Below are 15,915 nucleotides of genomic sequence, written 5' to 3'. Positions count from 1 at the left end.
CAACTTCATCCCAAGCCTCTCTCCTGCTGTCTGCTTGGCTATAGTTCCTCTTCTGTGTTATTAAGGGACTCTTCACTGATATTTCAGTATAATTAGGAAGGAGGGAAAAATGAACATTACCAAACTTCTACATAATTTGTGATCACCGTGTACAGACATAGCGACATATTTTTCACAAAGTTCTTTAAAAAAACAACAATGTTCTGTTTATATACTATTACATTTTACTATTTGTTTACCTGGAAAGCCAATTTTATGTATTTATGTCCCTGTCACCAAAGTACCAAGACACTCAAAATACATTTGGCTAAATGAATTCATCTAAGAGAAAAAAAGAGAGTATCTTCCTGAAATCTTTCTTTTCCCAAGCCATCATTTAATGCACACTAATTATAGAATTTTCTTTCATGGGGCCTAACATCTTTTGTTCATTGGAAAATAGAACATGCTCTCTTTTGTTTTTAATAAAAATGGTCTTACTGGTAATCTGTTGTAAATAAATGACTAAAGAGTTTTCATCATTTCGGTGATGTTTTTGTGCTTCATTTCTGTGTAAAAGTATAAGTAATATAGCACAAACATTCACAGGTGCTTCTGTTTTATGTGGTTAAGAACTTCTTAAACCTTAAACACCCAAGGAAGATGGGTGCCTGATAACAGAGCAGACGGTGTTTATTTCAGCTCCTATTTACAACTCTTGATTCTTTTTCATTATTTTCATCATAATTGTTTTCATACTGGTATCATGATTAATACTCCTTTGACCTAATTCATAAAGTGGAGGATACAGCTACTGATGGGGAAAAAAGAGAAGAAAACTATCTGTTGAGCACCTGCCATGCGCCAGGCCTTCTGCCTGATTATTTACATACATTAGGCCATGTGGGAGCTTCTTTTTAGTAGAATTCAGGATTCATGTCTGTACAACAAAGGCACAAAAGACCACACTTTACTTATAAAATTAAGTACCTCAAACCGAATTCAGCTTAAGGAACCACCTATTAAATTTCAGTTTTCCCCAAAGAATGAGGGCTTAAGTAGTTTTAAACTTCAAAATATAATGTTCAACTTTATTTCTTGATTCTAGTATAGTTTCACAGACAGCTTTTGATCTTGTCAATGTGGATCTATATCAAATTATTCATTTAGTTTTAAATATCAAATCATATAATACTCCATCACCATACTTATCCTTTAGGATCCCCTTATTTTTAAAAGGCATTCAGCTTTGTATTTAAATAGCCATGATAGAATTTTTCCCCCAGATTGTAGTTTTACAATCTATTAAAATAATTCTTAATCATTTTGCCTTTGATTGGAATTATATTTCTAATCTAGAATGAGAACGTACATATAAGTATGTTCTTTTTCCATTTATAAATAGAGTCAGCAAAGTTTCATCCCATAATTCTAATGAAATGCAGAATGCTTAGTTTGTAAGAATGGGTTCTAGAAGTCTGAATTCAATAATCTTAGTTAAAAGTGAACCTTACATATCAACTAATCTTGAGTCTGTTTTATAGATGATGAAACTCAGAGCCAAAGAGGTAAAATGGGTTAAATGAAAAGAGTTTATAGGTCAGTGATATTTCAGAAGTAAACCATCAGTTAAAATAACAAATCTAATTATTTTTACTTTTGATCTACTAATGGAAAATTTTTTAAAATAGAGGAAAAAGAAGAATAAAAGTCAAAAATATTTTAACCTAATTAACTTGTCATTTTTGAAGTGCTAATTTGGGCAACTAAATAATATGAATGGTTGCATGAGCCCATTTCTTTTGCCTGGTGATGAAGCTAGCAATTTAAGTATACTGGTAGAGACTAGCTAATAATTGGTGATATTACTTGAGGAAGATTTATTTCTCCCTATCTGTGCATGAGCAGAATGGCTCCTTAGCTGTGCAATTCTTGTTGGAGATGAGGGACAAGAAGAGCCAAATGTCCGTGTAAATGGCTATTTTCCTGGTTGTACTGAGCTGCTAAATATGTTACTGTTTATAAATTTTATTTTAAGATCTCAGAGGCCACTGATTTTGCCTAGGGAATCTACTTCGAGTAAATGTAAAAATCAAATGGAGAAGGGTTTCTATCCATCAGTGGGGTAAATTGGTGGTCTTTACTATGGTTCCTAATGGAAAAATTATTTGTCACAAAGCTGCAAGAAGATGTCCATGTTTATCATTACAAAGAAGATGGCAATTACTTGACCAAAGAAGGGTTTAAGTTAACTACTTCTTAGGGTTCTAATTTCTCATTCACAAAAATTCTTTCAGTGGTAGAGCCTCACTTTTAATTCTCTTAAGTCCTCCTGTTTCTTTTAGGCTCTAGAACCAGGAGATGTCTGGCCCCTTAAGCAGAACTAGATATGCAAGCGCTATTCCACTTAATCCTCCCCACAGAGAGGACTGGAAAAACTAAATAGTAGATATGTCAGACTGCTTAAGTCTATGTATGTGTGTATATTCCTAGTATTACAGTGTTTTACCTGTCAGTTTCTATTTCTGCAGATCACAACAGCTTAGTTTTTCTAAGATGTTTTCATGGAACAATGACAATTACTAATGGACCCCAAGTAAAAGCATCTCCTATAAAGATACTCAATTAAACATGTGATGTCTGAGTCTTGCTGCTTCATTCCCTCTCTCAACTCCCTACCTCCAACATGACTGGCAGGGCTAGAGTAGAAGAAAAACTTCAGTGTTTGAGAACTTGCAGTTTGGAGGCAAATCTTCCTGGTGTGTCCTTCTCAGTCTCTTTACCTGTTCCCATCTCTCCTCGCTGGCCCAAAGCTTGGTGAGAGTCGTAAGGGTTGAAGTGAGAGCACAGACTGGATTGTTCAGTTTTCTTTTTTGTTTAAGTGTCTATATTTTGTGAAACCTGTTAAGTAACATTAAGTAACAGTGAGTATACTGAGTACTATAAGTGAATTATTAAATCAAGAAAATAAAATCTAAATCTGTTTTCTAACTAATTGGATTTTTTCCTTTTCTTGTCTTACATAGTTGTGCAAGGAGTAAAGTATTAAAAAGTGCTGGGCAACTGTGATATTATTAGAGTACAGAAAGAAATTACAGACAGATGTGATATACTCTGGATTGTTATCATTGGTTATCTGAGCAGGAGGGGGAAGCAGGACAGGCAGAAGGTGGGGGAAAGGCCACATTCCATGCATATACACAGGTAAAACATTAAAAACTCAGCTACAGAAGCCCTCAAGCCAGCAGACACATCCCAGAATATGCTACAGAGTGAGTCCAGATCAGGGCCTGCAGAAAAGAACTTCAGTTCTAGAACTGTTCCCTTGGCTACAGTAGTTACAGCTTATTGTTTATTTCTCAAAAGACTAATAATAGAACCCACAATATATTTTCATTTATTTAAAGTAGGTATAGTAAGTACACTACATGTATGTTTCATTTTTTTAAAAAAGAAAAAGCAAACAATTTTAAAAATATTAGGTTGATGCAAAAGTAATTGCGATTTTTACAGTTATTTTTAACCTTTCAAACTGCAATTACTTTTGCATCAACCTAATATATACTAGCATTCATGCTTTCAGGTAGAGATATAGATATAGATATATAGATATAGATATGTCTCTACATATATATATATATATATATATATGTACAGAGAGAGAGAGAGAGAGAGAGAGAGAGAACAAAGGTTTGCTCACCTTCAGAAAAAGAAGAAAAGTTAGTGAAGTTCTTTGGCTCTATCTTCGTTGAATGTTATTTGCCTGGAATTATTCCAATAATTTTGAAGCTTGTACTATTATGTAATAAAATAACCTAGCAATTGTATAGTTATTTAAAATTTAATTCAAACTGGGATTATAAATTTGCAATCAATTGGCTGTATTCTTACATTTCCTTACATGGGGATTATTCTGTTTAGCTCAGCTTCAGTACGTGTGTGTTTTTTGTTATGTTTGTCCCCCCACCCCACAGATACATTGGGAATTTTCTTGTGGATAACAACAAAGGAAATTGTGGTCAGGCCAGCTAAAGGTGCAGGATCCTGGGAAAGCACACAGTATGTGGCAGCACTGGCGGGAATGAAATGGATAGGAAAGCCCATGGTGGACGGAGTTCAGAGATACCTAGTACAGCAGAGGTGGTAGCGGAGAAGGAAAAGGCAGCAGAAGATGGTGAGAGGTCAAGGTGATGAGAATAGGTGTTTTGTGAGGATTGGCCTTTTTTTCCTTCCTGTCTGATCATTATGGAAAGGAGGCTGTTCTATAATGAACTAGGAGATGGTCTTAATGCTGTGTTTTGTGATGTGACATGCATATTCCCAGAGCTTCATGTCCATGGGTTTACCCAGGAAATGGCTACTGAGGAGCCACTTGCAGTTTTCCTAAAGTCCTCAGTTTGTAGGAAATTGAGAAATGTAATATGCTGCCAGTGAACTTGAGTGGAGATGGGGGTGGGATTTGGGCTTCCATGCCCTCCGTGTTCCTTTGAAAGAGAAGCCAGATGCAGGGCTACTAACAGAATGTCTACCACTTAAGTCTGGGAGGTATCATGGCTAACCTGTTGAAAATGATAATAGTAAATCAAAATCATCTCACACTACTGACCTTCGTAACAAGGTCAGCCCTGCCAAAAAAGAGGAGGTGGGCCTAAAATGGTCCCTTTCTCTTAATTCATTACAGCCTGTAAGGGAGAGAGAAAGCTCAGGTTCATGTCTGAGCAAAGCTAGTTTAGAGTGTAAAGTAATATTGAATAACACTTTACAGTTTTACAGAAAGATATGTGGTATTTTCTCTTGCCAAAGATAGATGATGCAAATGGTAAGGCAAAGGGACAAACATGGTTAACATTAGCATTGTTTTATTGAAAACAAATACTTACCTGAAAGTGCTGTTTTCCTAACAATTTTGTTACATCATCTCAAGCATCCCAAGATTGGGCCACTTTGTTTCCAGCATCAGTTGGGAAGATGGGCGTGTTGCTTTGTCTGGAGCTACTGCCTACCATTATGTGGTTTTGTTGGCGACCTTCTCTCTGTGAACGCTATGGTGATGGTTTCTTGTTACCAGTAAGATGAAGCCCCTCATGCGCTCCTGGCCCTCTCTTACAGGTGCCTGTATTTAGGTCTGACTTTTGAGGCAAAGTCTACTCTTGGAAAGACAGTAGGTTTTCTGTGCATCCCATCCTTGCTGTGATGAAACTAAGCTAACCTTAATGAAATGAACTTAACATTTAAAGCCTTATTTCTGTGTGTGTTTTTCTGAAAGAAGAATGCTCCTCACCTCGAACTTTTGTGAGATAACCTTGTTTCAGAAAATCTACAAAACAAGGCTGCTAATAAGAGAATTATTATGTTTTTATATGGACCATGTGTAAAAAAGTTAAAATTCTTTGGGTTGTGACAGTTTAAACCCCAAATCAGATTGGCTTAACCCTCTACCCCAAAAAAGGAATTCTATTGACTCATGTACATGAAAGACCAGGAATAGGTCTTCAGTCTTAATCCAGGGTTCAAACAGCATGACTAGCACCCAGTTTCTCTTGCTTTCCATTTCTCAGCTGCATCCCAACAGTCTCCTCTCATCATCCCAGAGCTACCTGTTTCCAGGTTCAAGTTCAGGGGGGAAGAACATGGATGTGACTCTCCCAGAAGACCCAACAAAGATCTCTTGAATCTCACCTCACTCTAAATGGGTCATGTTTTCATCCCTGAATCAATGCCTGCTCACTGATTGGCTTAGATATAAATAAATCAGGGGGCTGAGAACAATTTCACATGGGCCAAGTGTGGGGGAAAGGGTGGTTCTCCAGAGGCAAATTAAGGTGGGGTTGCCATTGAAAGGATAAATAGATACTAGGCATCAAAAGCACCAGGTGCCCACACAGATGTGTAATTATGTAAACATTTGCATTGCTTAGAATTATGGATAAAGCTCTTGGACTGTATGGTATGTCTCACCGAAGCTGCCTGGCAAAGATCACACCCACATTGGTGCCAGCTGTGCAATGCGATGCAGTTTGCTGAATAATGTATAGCTCAGATAGCCCTCTGACAAGGGAGTCTAGTCTCTCAGCCTGTCAGGGAGGTAAGAAACCAGTTTTAGGGTCATTGACTTCCAGACTGAAAACAGGCTTCTTTTTCCCAAGATCAGCCAAAGCTGATTTACAGCTTATCTCTGGTATAGAAAATGGAGTGAGAGAGGAATGACCTGATCAGAAAGCCTGTTACCGTGTTTCCCTGAAAATAAGACCGGGTCTTATATTAATTTTTGCTCCAAAAGACTCATTAGGGCTTGTGTTCAGTGTATGTCATCATGAAAAATCATGCTAGAGCTTATTTTCCGGTTAGGTCTTATTTTCGGGGAAACACGGTATGTGTGCTCATAGACTTGACTGGGGTCTAGGATTTGCAATAAGTACCTTTAAATCTTATTTTTTTAAAGGCAGTTTTTAATTTATTTATACTTCTTTAAACAGGAACTTCCAGAGAGTCAATGCAGAGCATCCCACATTATCTACAAATAAATGAAATACTATTAGTCAGCAATCAAGAATTTCTCCCGTGCCATATAATGGATCAGCATTGGAAGTTCTATGTGGAATGTGAGGAGCTAACATTCTAAAGCCTTGTTTTCTTAATAGTTTATTAAGTATTAGTTCATATTATTAACTAACATTCACATTTCATCTTCTGTAGTGTGGGGGGCCAGTTTTAACATGCACTTAAGATGTGTGTTTACTGTTGGAAGAAAAAATATAACTCTTCAGCTATTGAAGCGAGATACTTTTTTGCCATTGAAATAAAAGCATTTTTGAAATAAGCCATATTGACTCTGTGGCTTTCTTTTTACTAACATAAACTTAAAACTAATCTTTCGATCAACACTTCTACCTTTGTATAAATAACAGTTATTATCCCTTAAGGGAAGTAAGGATACTAATAAGAGTGATGATTGGTCTGGAAAATGAATCTAATTAAAACAAGAACTTAAAGTCCCAACACTTTTCCCAGTTTACTTTGAAATTTATTGTGAAATCAAAATTTGAAATTTTGAAAGATGTTTAAGTTCCTTAAAATTTAGCATAGATAGAATTGCAACTGTGATGAATCTTAGAACAAAAAATATGAATCAAGTGTTGACTTAGAGGCTGATTATTTTAAATAGGATGTACTTCACCTTTGACTTTTGCTACATTTTCATGAACTTTGTTTTTTGTTTTTTTGTTTGTTTTTTAAGAAAGATATATTCCAGAACTTTATAAATTTTCCCAAGGGTCTGTCTTGATGCTTTGATAGCCATCTTATTCTTTACTTATTTTCCATCATCCCAGGCTCCCAAATAAGCTTCATGCCTCTGTGACCTAATTCTATCCCTTCTCTCTCGTTTGAATAGAGAAGCCAAAATTCCAATAAAAATTACTCTAGCAAGTGGTGATATAGTGTTGCTTTTTTGATAATTTCGTATTTTAAATATATACAATCTTAAATATCTTTAGAATATACAAGAAACTGGTTAAGAGTTACCTGTGAAGAGAAAAAATTATGAGGCTGAAGAACTGAAGGGTAAGGAAGGCTTTTAATGACATGTACCCTTTGCCAAATTTTGAAATTGGTACCGTGTATGTTCTTTCTATTCAGATAAAAACATTAAATATCTGAAAAGAAAGTACCTAGAAAGATTTGCCTATTAATGAAAGTATAAAGATATAAAATAGGTCATTTTATTTTTCTTCTTTTGACAATCCGTTGAAAATGTTCAGGATAGAATAATCCTGTATGTTGTAATATTTGAGAACTGACAAGAAGTTTATTCCATTATCATTTTCTTAGACTACTCTGTTTTTCTAATCCTTGAATAATCTACATGAGGTGGTCTATTTGGCTTTTAGTATTTAAGGAGATATTTAAAACTTGGGCCATTTGGGAATATAGGTACTAACATGAAAATTGTATATATAAGTAAGTGAAAAATGGAAATCGTTAGACAATGCAAATACTGGTTGTGTTAAATAAAAATGATATGCATTTGAGTGCATGTATAATATACATAGCCATATACATATATTTATATTATGTATGCTATATATACTTTATAAGCTAAGAAATGTGTATTTGTATGTATAAATATGTGGGGTGGGGTATGTTGAGTAAAAGGTCTGGAATGCTACAAATAAAACTATGCAATGCAGGTCCCTAGGACTTTTTTTCAATTACAGTTGACATATATTAGTTTCAGGTGTACAACATAGTGACTAGACATTTATATAACATACGAAATGATCACCCCTTTAAGTCTAGTACTCCCCAACACACACATAGTTATTACAACATTATCAAACCACATTTCCTGTGCTGTACTTTACCTCTCTACGACTATTTTGTAATTGCTAATTTGTGCATTTTAATCCCTGGTGGAAGGATACTTTTGCAGTTTACTTTCAACTTACATACACACACACACACACACACACACACACATTTATTTTGTAATTTAAAAGCTATTTTTAAAAGAATAGCTAAAAACAGGTTATTTTATTTAACGATCATAATTTATAAAAAACATATATTCTAAGTTCATACTACAAGAAATCTTGCAATCTTGTTTTTATTTTAGTGATCAAATTCTTAAACTTAATTTTCCAAGCCCGTTTAAAAATTTTATATACCAACTAGAAACTGACATAATACGTAGAGCCCTGAGGCACGCTGAGTATTGTCCAAACTAAATGGCAAAAGGGTCTACTCCAACCACAGGTAGGGTCCAGAGAACAGTTTTACCTCAGATCATCCCTGCGAGAAGACAGGGCGATTTGAGGTGCTCTCTTTAGATGTTTTGCCTATTCTGGGTTCTAAATGAAACCCTCAAGCTTCTGACCCTTGCCGTATAAGGGACCTCCAAGAGTATCTAATAAGCCTATCTTCTACCTGATATTTCTATAAAACTAACTTCTGGTACAACCCCAGGATCCTCCATATTCAACAAGGAAACCTATTCCCTTTCAGACAGGTCGTCCTAAATGTTAGAAAGCTGGAACCCCAATGTCCAGGCCTGACAATCCTCTTATAAAATTATAAAATACTTCCTTTTAAGACTTGACTAATTAGGGTACAAGTTTCTACTGGCCTGATTGCTGGGGATGTACAAGCATACAAAGGTCTGACTATTATGTTCACAAACTTGTTGCAACGACGTTGCTAACCTTTTTTTTTGATATCAGGGATTATTCATTAAGAATTTGTACCAACTGGACAGTTAACCAGTTTACTATTTGGAAGTGCTGAAAAGGCTGCGTGAAAAAGTTAGACGACCTGAACTTTTCGCCAACAATTCATGCTCTTGCATCACGACAATGCACCAGCTCACACGACACTGTCTATGAGGGACTTTTTAGCCAGTAAACAAATAACTGTATTGGAACACCTTCCCTACTCACCTGATCTGGCCCCCAATGACTTCTTTCTTTACCTGAAGATAAAGGAAATATTGAAAGGAAGACATTTTGATGACATTCAGGACATCAAGGGTAATATTACGTCAGCTCTGATGGCCATTCCAGAAAAAGAGCCAAAGTTGCTTTGAAGGGTGGACTAGGCCCTAGCGTTGGTGCATAGCTTCCCAAGGGGAGTACTTCGAAGGTGACCGTAGTGATATTCAGCAATGAGGTATGTGGCACTTTTTCTAGGATGAGTTCACGAATTTAATTGTTCCACGTTGTATATCGTCCTTTTCTTCTCAGTTCTCTTTCATTCAGTCCCTTTGACTTCCCCTCCTGAATTCAGTCCTTTATCAGTGCATATCTAGAGTATGTAACAGCAATTCTATCCCATTTCTCTCATCCCAGTTCTTCTAAAAAAAAAAATCTGCTGCACACGGTGCCAAATTATGCTTCTTAAAGACCGACCTTACTTCCCTGCTGTAGCAAAAGTAAAACCTAGGCCCAGCAGGCAAGGCCCCCTACTCTCTTGTCCTGACATAACCTTCCAGCAGCATTTCCCAATCATCTCTAACCTTTGATTCAGTCTTAAACTGTTTTTTTTTTTTTTTGTCCCTGTTATGGGCTTAATTGTGTCTCCTCAAAATCCATGTGTTGAAGTCCAAAATCCATGTGTGGAAGTACCCAAGAATGTAATTGTATTTGGAGATAGGGCCTTTAAAGAGGTGATTAAATTAAAATAAGGCTGTTAAGTTGACCCTAATACAGTTTGATTATTGTCCTTGTATGAAGAAATTTGGACACACCAAGGGACCCTAGGGATGCACCTATGCCCATAAAAGATCATGTAAGCAAAAAGGTAGCCACCTACAAACCAAGGAGAGAGGCCTCTGAATTATTTCAACCCTGCTGACTCCTTGATCTTGGACTTCAACCCTCCAGAACTATAAGAAATACCTTTCTGTTGCTTAAGCCACCCAGTTAGTGGTATTTTGTTATGGCACCCTTAGCAAATTAATACAATCCCTAACTCTCCTTACATTTGCTTACACTACCTGGAATGTCCCCTCTCACCTCTGCCCATCTATAATATGTTGTCCTTATTCTTTGAGCCCTCTCTTCATATGTGACCTCCTGTGTTGCTTTCTCAGGCCACGCAAACTGAGCACTTAATTTGTACTGCTTGGTATCATTAGTTTTCTTTTCATGGCTTATCTCTCCCAAGTAGCTGGAAAACTTGTCAAGATCAGGTTTAGGGTTTTACACTTTGTATTTCCTATAATATCTCGAACACACTGATGCTCAAGAAATAGCAATCAGGGTGTTTTCGAATACAATAACAGAAAACTACCCAGAACGACTTAAGCAGTAAGGAAAATGTAAGCAGTAAGGTAAGAACTTTAGGGCTGATCAATTCTTCAGCTCAACAATGTCACGTTTCCATCTTCCTTCCAGCTGCCCTCACAGCGCAAGGATGGCTCTGCCGTTACATGCAGAAACTAGAAGAAGCATCACTAGAAGAAGAAATGAAGTATTTTCTTCCAATGCACATCTTTTTGGAAAGAAACCTTCCCTGCACACCACCACGCCCAGAATGGTGTCTCACCATTTTATGGCCAGAATTGTACCATCTGCCTGTTCCTAATTCAGTCACTAGCCAGGTAAGCAGGGTTACCTTGGTTGTCTGAAAGAAGTAAGTATGTCCCCATGTGCGGGAGAGTAATCAGCTGTAAAGACTCCAGACTGCCAGTAAAATGAACTGCGTATGAGGGGAAGCGGTTGGGGTAAGAGCACATGTTTACTGAGCACTTTATACCAGTCATTGTTACAAGTGCTTTCCATGTATTAACTCATTTAATCCTCACCACACCCTATGAGGTAGGAAATATTATCCCCATTTTACAGATGAGGAAATGGAGGTACAGGATGAAGTAACTTGGCCCAAAAAGTCACACAGCTACCAAATGGTACGGCCAGGTGTCAACCTGGTGATCTGGCTTCAGGACTCATGCTATTAGGCACCACGTATTTCCTCTCTCTCAACCAAAATATCTGCCTGAAAATATATGTTAATGACTAAAACAGTGTTGACATCATGCTGAGTAGTGGTGACTATTGACATCTTCCACCTACACATTCTGAGGAAGTCAGTGTTTGCTCACTTTGTTGGATGACAGGCAGTGAGGGAATGCGGAGCCACTCATTGGTGGAAAATGGAATGTAGAAGTCTTCTGGGATGAGTTTCAACATGAACACAGTGGTATGTGCTCTTGGGCGCTCTCTTTTTCAATCTAGGGAGTTCCAGATATAAAGAACGAGTAAAGCTTTATTTAGCTGAGATACTGCCAAAACTCACCTGTCACGGGCACCATCCTGTTTTTAAATGAATGCATGTGCCCTTAGGACCTGGATTTTAAATCCCTTTGGATTTTCAAGTCTATGAGGGCTTGCAGCACATAACTTCCACATTTGTTTCTTTGGACTCCCTTTCTTCCTAATTCTTCTTACCTCATTTTTGTTAAAGCCTATTTTACAGAAGGAAACTGGGAACATATCTGTCTTAAATACATAAAAGCCAAAAAATGTAAGTTTCTGCTAAAACTTGATCATAATGTTCTCATGTCCTTAATTCTCTTACCACTTAAATCAGAGGAACAGAATGTGAGGCCAAATCAACTTGCCTCAGTCTTAATTTAAGGCCCAAGTTCAGGCTGGTGGTGAACCTCCAATTTCCTTGGACATATTTGTAAGTTTATCTTCTTTCATTTTGGCTGCTTTGCCAGGGACTTTAAAGTCGGACCCGTAGATGCAGACATTTGAAGCTGTAATGTAAATAGTGGTGCTTGTAAAGGTAAAAGCAGTTAACATTTCTGTTTCTAGATGTTCACAAGCCGCCTTAAGGTTCCCTGACACATGACAGTTTGGCTGAGATCGGAAGTTACGTCATGTCCCTTCAAAGCTGGAGGTAAGGAAGTGGTAAGGCGAGTTACCTAGCTGGTGGGTGAACCCCACCATCTGCATCTCAGCACAGCTTTTTTGTTCTCTGTTCATTATTGCCTACACGTTACGTGTCATGAAAAGATTAAACAGAACAAAACAAAGTGTTTCTTTGTGTAAAAATGGCCCCAAAAGATATGTTGGTGATGGAAATGAATAGATTTAAGGAAACGTTGGTTCTTAGCACTCCCCCCATAACTCCCCCCATAACCACCACCAAAAAAGGGAGCTGCAGGATAAGTAAGAATAGACCGTCAAATTTGGAAGAGCCCACTCTGTGCCACGAGTGATTTTGTGTAGTGATGCACGCCCAGAGAGCCCCTAGCTCTCTTACTGTGGACTTCCTTTTCTTTTAGAAGCCACGTGGAATAACGTAAGCCCCTCAGTCGGAATACAGGGCAAAGGCCACTTACCTCTCCCACTTCAGGTACCGCTATTTCTCTACATTTTCTCAAGAACAGACTCATGCTCTTCTATTGTAGCTACATTTCTGTGAAAATCCATCAGCCTGCTGGTCAGCTTGGTCCCTGATGGATGCTCTTAACCAGTAGTGCTGTCACCACCTCCCACATCCCTCTGCCTCATGCTAATCACACCCCACCTGGTCCTTCCCCAAAGCACTACACACCCCAGCTGTGGCGCAGGCTTCACGGAAGGCTTGGTGGGAAAGGGGGAGGGGTTGTATGTAGCACAGCACAGCAAACAACTTAGAAATGACTGAACCTGGTCTCGACCACAGGGAATTTCTCCTTGATGTTCTCTTCACAGCCAGCCTTGGACGAGGCAGTATAGGACAGTGGATAGAGTGCAGGCTCTAGGCTGACATCCTGGCTCCACCACTCACTACTGTGTTTCCCTGAAAATAAAACCAAGTCTTATATTAATTTTTGCTCCAACAGACACATTAGGGCTTATGTGCAGGGGACGTCATCCTGAAAAATCATGCTAGGGCTTATTTTCCAGTTAGGTCTTATTTTCGGGAAAACTCAGTAGTCATGGAAGCTTGGGACCTTCCCTACGTCTCATTCCATGTCTGTAAATGGAGCTACCAATGTCCCTTCCTCCTGAGATGTTTGTGAGGGTTAATTGGTGTAAAGCAGGCAGCCTACTGGCTGGCACATAGTGATTGCTCAATAAATGATAGCGGTTGTTATTATAAGGACTAAATTGCCTCTGATTAACAATCCTGCTGTGTTTCTCTCTCTCTCTCTCTCTCTCTCTCTCTCTCTCTCTCTCTCTCTCTCTCTCTCTCTCTCACACACACACACACACACACACACTTCTATCCCCATTACAGCAAAATGTTTCACAGTGAGTGTGGGCCTCAGTGATTTCTTAAGCTCCCCAGGTGATTCTAACATGCAGCCAGGTTGAGAACCACTTCTATAGACTCTTTCCTGGATTACCTATCACCTTTCTCCAGGCCTACAGGAGAAAGTCAGGATTCTCCTGTATCTTCCTCCATTTTATTATAAGCATAGCATTTTGGCTCTCTGTGACTCACCCCTACCCATTTGGCTTTGCCCAGGGGACCTCAGCTTTCTCATCAAAATATTCTTGTAGGTGTTCTCTGCTCCAGCCATGATATACAAGGTATTACATTCAATTGTTTCTTTAAATAACACTTTTTTTTTTACAACAGCAAAAAGTGACTGTAATTCTCCACAAACTGGGTTATTGTATGAGTCCCTGCACATGCCCCTTCCAGAGTAGAAGATCAAGGATTCCCGCTGAGGGATACAACAACTTGGAAGCCACTGGAGCACAACATAGCAATGTACTTGGAAGTACTTATATTATAAAATATTTCTACAGATCTTAGGGGGTCTACAGCCTTCACTACACATTAGAATTACCTGATGAGCTTTAAAACCTGGCCCAGATCTGAGCCCATCCCCCGAGATTCTAATTTCATTGTTCCAGAGTATTTGCATCTGTGCATCAGTATTTTTTTAATGTCCCCCAAATGATTCCACTGAGCAGCCACTCCCCTCTGGAACCTGCTCTTATCACTTCACTTTTCTCTCCTATCTGCCATCAGTCACTGCATTAATCTTGTGTTTCCCACACTGCCCCGTTAAAAGAATCACCTATGATGCCTCTTAAAAATACAGATTCCTGGGCCCCACTCCAGGCTTACTGAATCAGAATCTCCAGGGAATTTTTTTGACAGGTACCTAAGTAAGTCTTACCAGGCAAATGTGGAAAATGCTACATTAATCCAAGTTATCTTAGCCCATTTTCAGTTGATTAATATGTACTTTATTCATTTAAAAAATATTTAATAAGAACCTAATATGTGCCCAACATTGTTTTAGGTTCTAGAATACAGCAACACATCAAATTCTATGTCTCTGTTCTCATGGATATTATACCTAAAGTATGTCTCGAGTAAACAGCAAACAATTTCATTTCAGATAGTGATAAACGGCAGAATGACCATAGATCAGGATAAAAGGCTAGAAGGTATTATGGAGGTGGGGTTGGCCGTTGTTTTATAAAGGGGAGCTAGACCGGGCCTGGTTTTGAGAAGTTGCATTTGTACAGACAACTGAGTGATAAGAAACTGCTTATGAACTCCATTGCACTCCCACTTACATCATTGTTAATTTATGTCTCATATCTCCTAAATTAGATGGGATTTTCTTCAAGGTCATGGACTGTCTTTTATATTTTTGTATTCTCCCATAGCAACCAGTGCAGTTCTTTGCAAAAGCAAGAACTCAGTGAATAACAGTAGACTCAAAAGCATCTCCTGCTTAAATATACCTTTAAAGACTCCTCCAGCAGAGGATCTGGCAAGTTACCTACTTGTTAAGTAAAAGAAAATCCAAGGAAACACATTAAATCATCAAACACTCAGCCCAGGGCTAGATTTTCTGCTTGCTTCCAGCTGCTACCATAGCTACAGAGTCTCATCAGAAAGTTTTCTAAACATGCCAAGATCTGGCCATCGGCATGACTCCACACTGGTGAGATCAGACACTGAGCTTCGATTGTCAGTGTCTGATGGCTTACCATCTTGTGATGTAATTTCTTGTCTTTTGTAGTCAACTTCCTCTCAACTTCTTACCAATGTCTCTGGTTGCCTTCAATTTCATTCAATCCCCATTTCCTTAAGTCAACCAGCTGAGTGCTGCAGAAGGCCACTGGATCCTATGGTGTCTCTGAAGGCCAAAGAAGACTCCTTAATACACTTGAAAATCCTTAGTAATTTTAGTGAAACCAATTCAGATGTCTGGGGATGGTTTATCACAATTCCAATTTGGGATTCACAGGGCTTTTAGGGAGGCTTTCCATTTCTTGCAGGGTTAACTTGTTTATCAGATGCTTTCCTTGAGCCAAGAACGACACAATCAGTACTGGAAGGCTGACCCAGCCTTCATCATTTGGTGGGGAAACTCCTGAATTGGGAATATTGAAATCAGTACGTTTCCTACCAATTCTAAAACTGATTTGCTGTTTGACCTGGGCAAGTTACTTGATGCCTTGGAGCCCCAGGACC

At 38.4% G+C, this 15,915-nt stretch overlaps 1 protein-coding gene across 1 annotated transcript in view; it reads left to right on the top strand.

Annotated features, from left to right (window-relative positions):
* ANKRD31 (ankyrin repeat domain 31) overlaps positions 1 to 6,908 on the top strand; it is a 126,378-nt gene extending 119,470 nt beyond the window's left edge. The window contains exon 25 of the mRNA XM_074329204.2: positions 6,456 to 6,908. Within this exon, the coding sequence (XP_074185305.2) occupies positions 6,456 to 6,601 (146 nt within the window). The 3' untranslated portion in view covers positions 6,602 to 6,908. The remainder of the gene's footprint in view (positions 1 to 6,455) is intronic.
* The last annotated feature ends 9,007 nt before the right edge of the window (positions 6,909 to 15,915 follow it).

Source organism: Rhinolophus sinicus, chromosome 3, assembly GCF_057876585.1.
Source record: "Rhinolophus sinicus isolate RSI-liver-muscle chromosome 3, RSI-T2T, whole genome shotgun sequence".
Lineage (NCBI taxonomy): Eukaryota > Metazoa > Chordata > Mammalia > Chiroptera > Rhinolophidae > Rhinolophus > Rhinolophus sinicus.
Note: the sequence above shows the minus strand (reverse complement) of the source record. Positions and strands in the feature narration are given on the sequence as shown.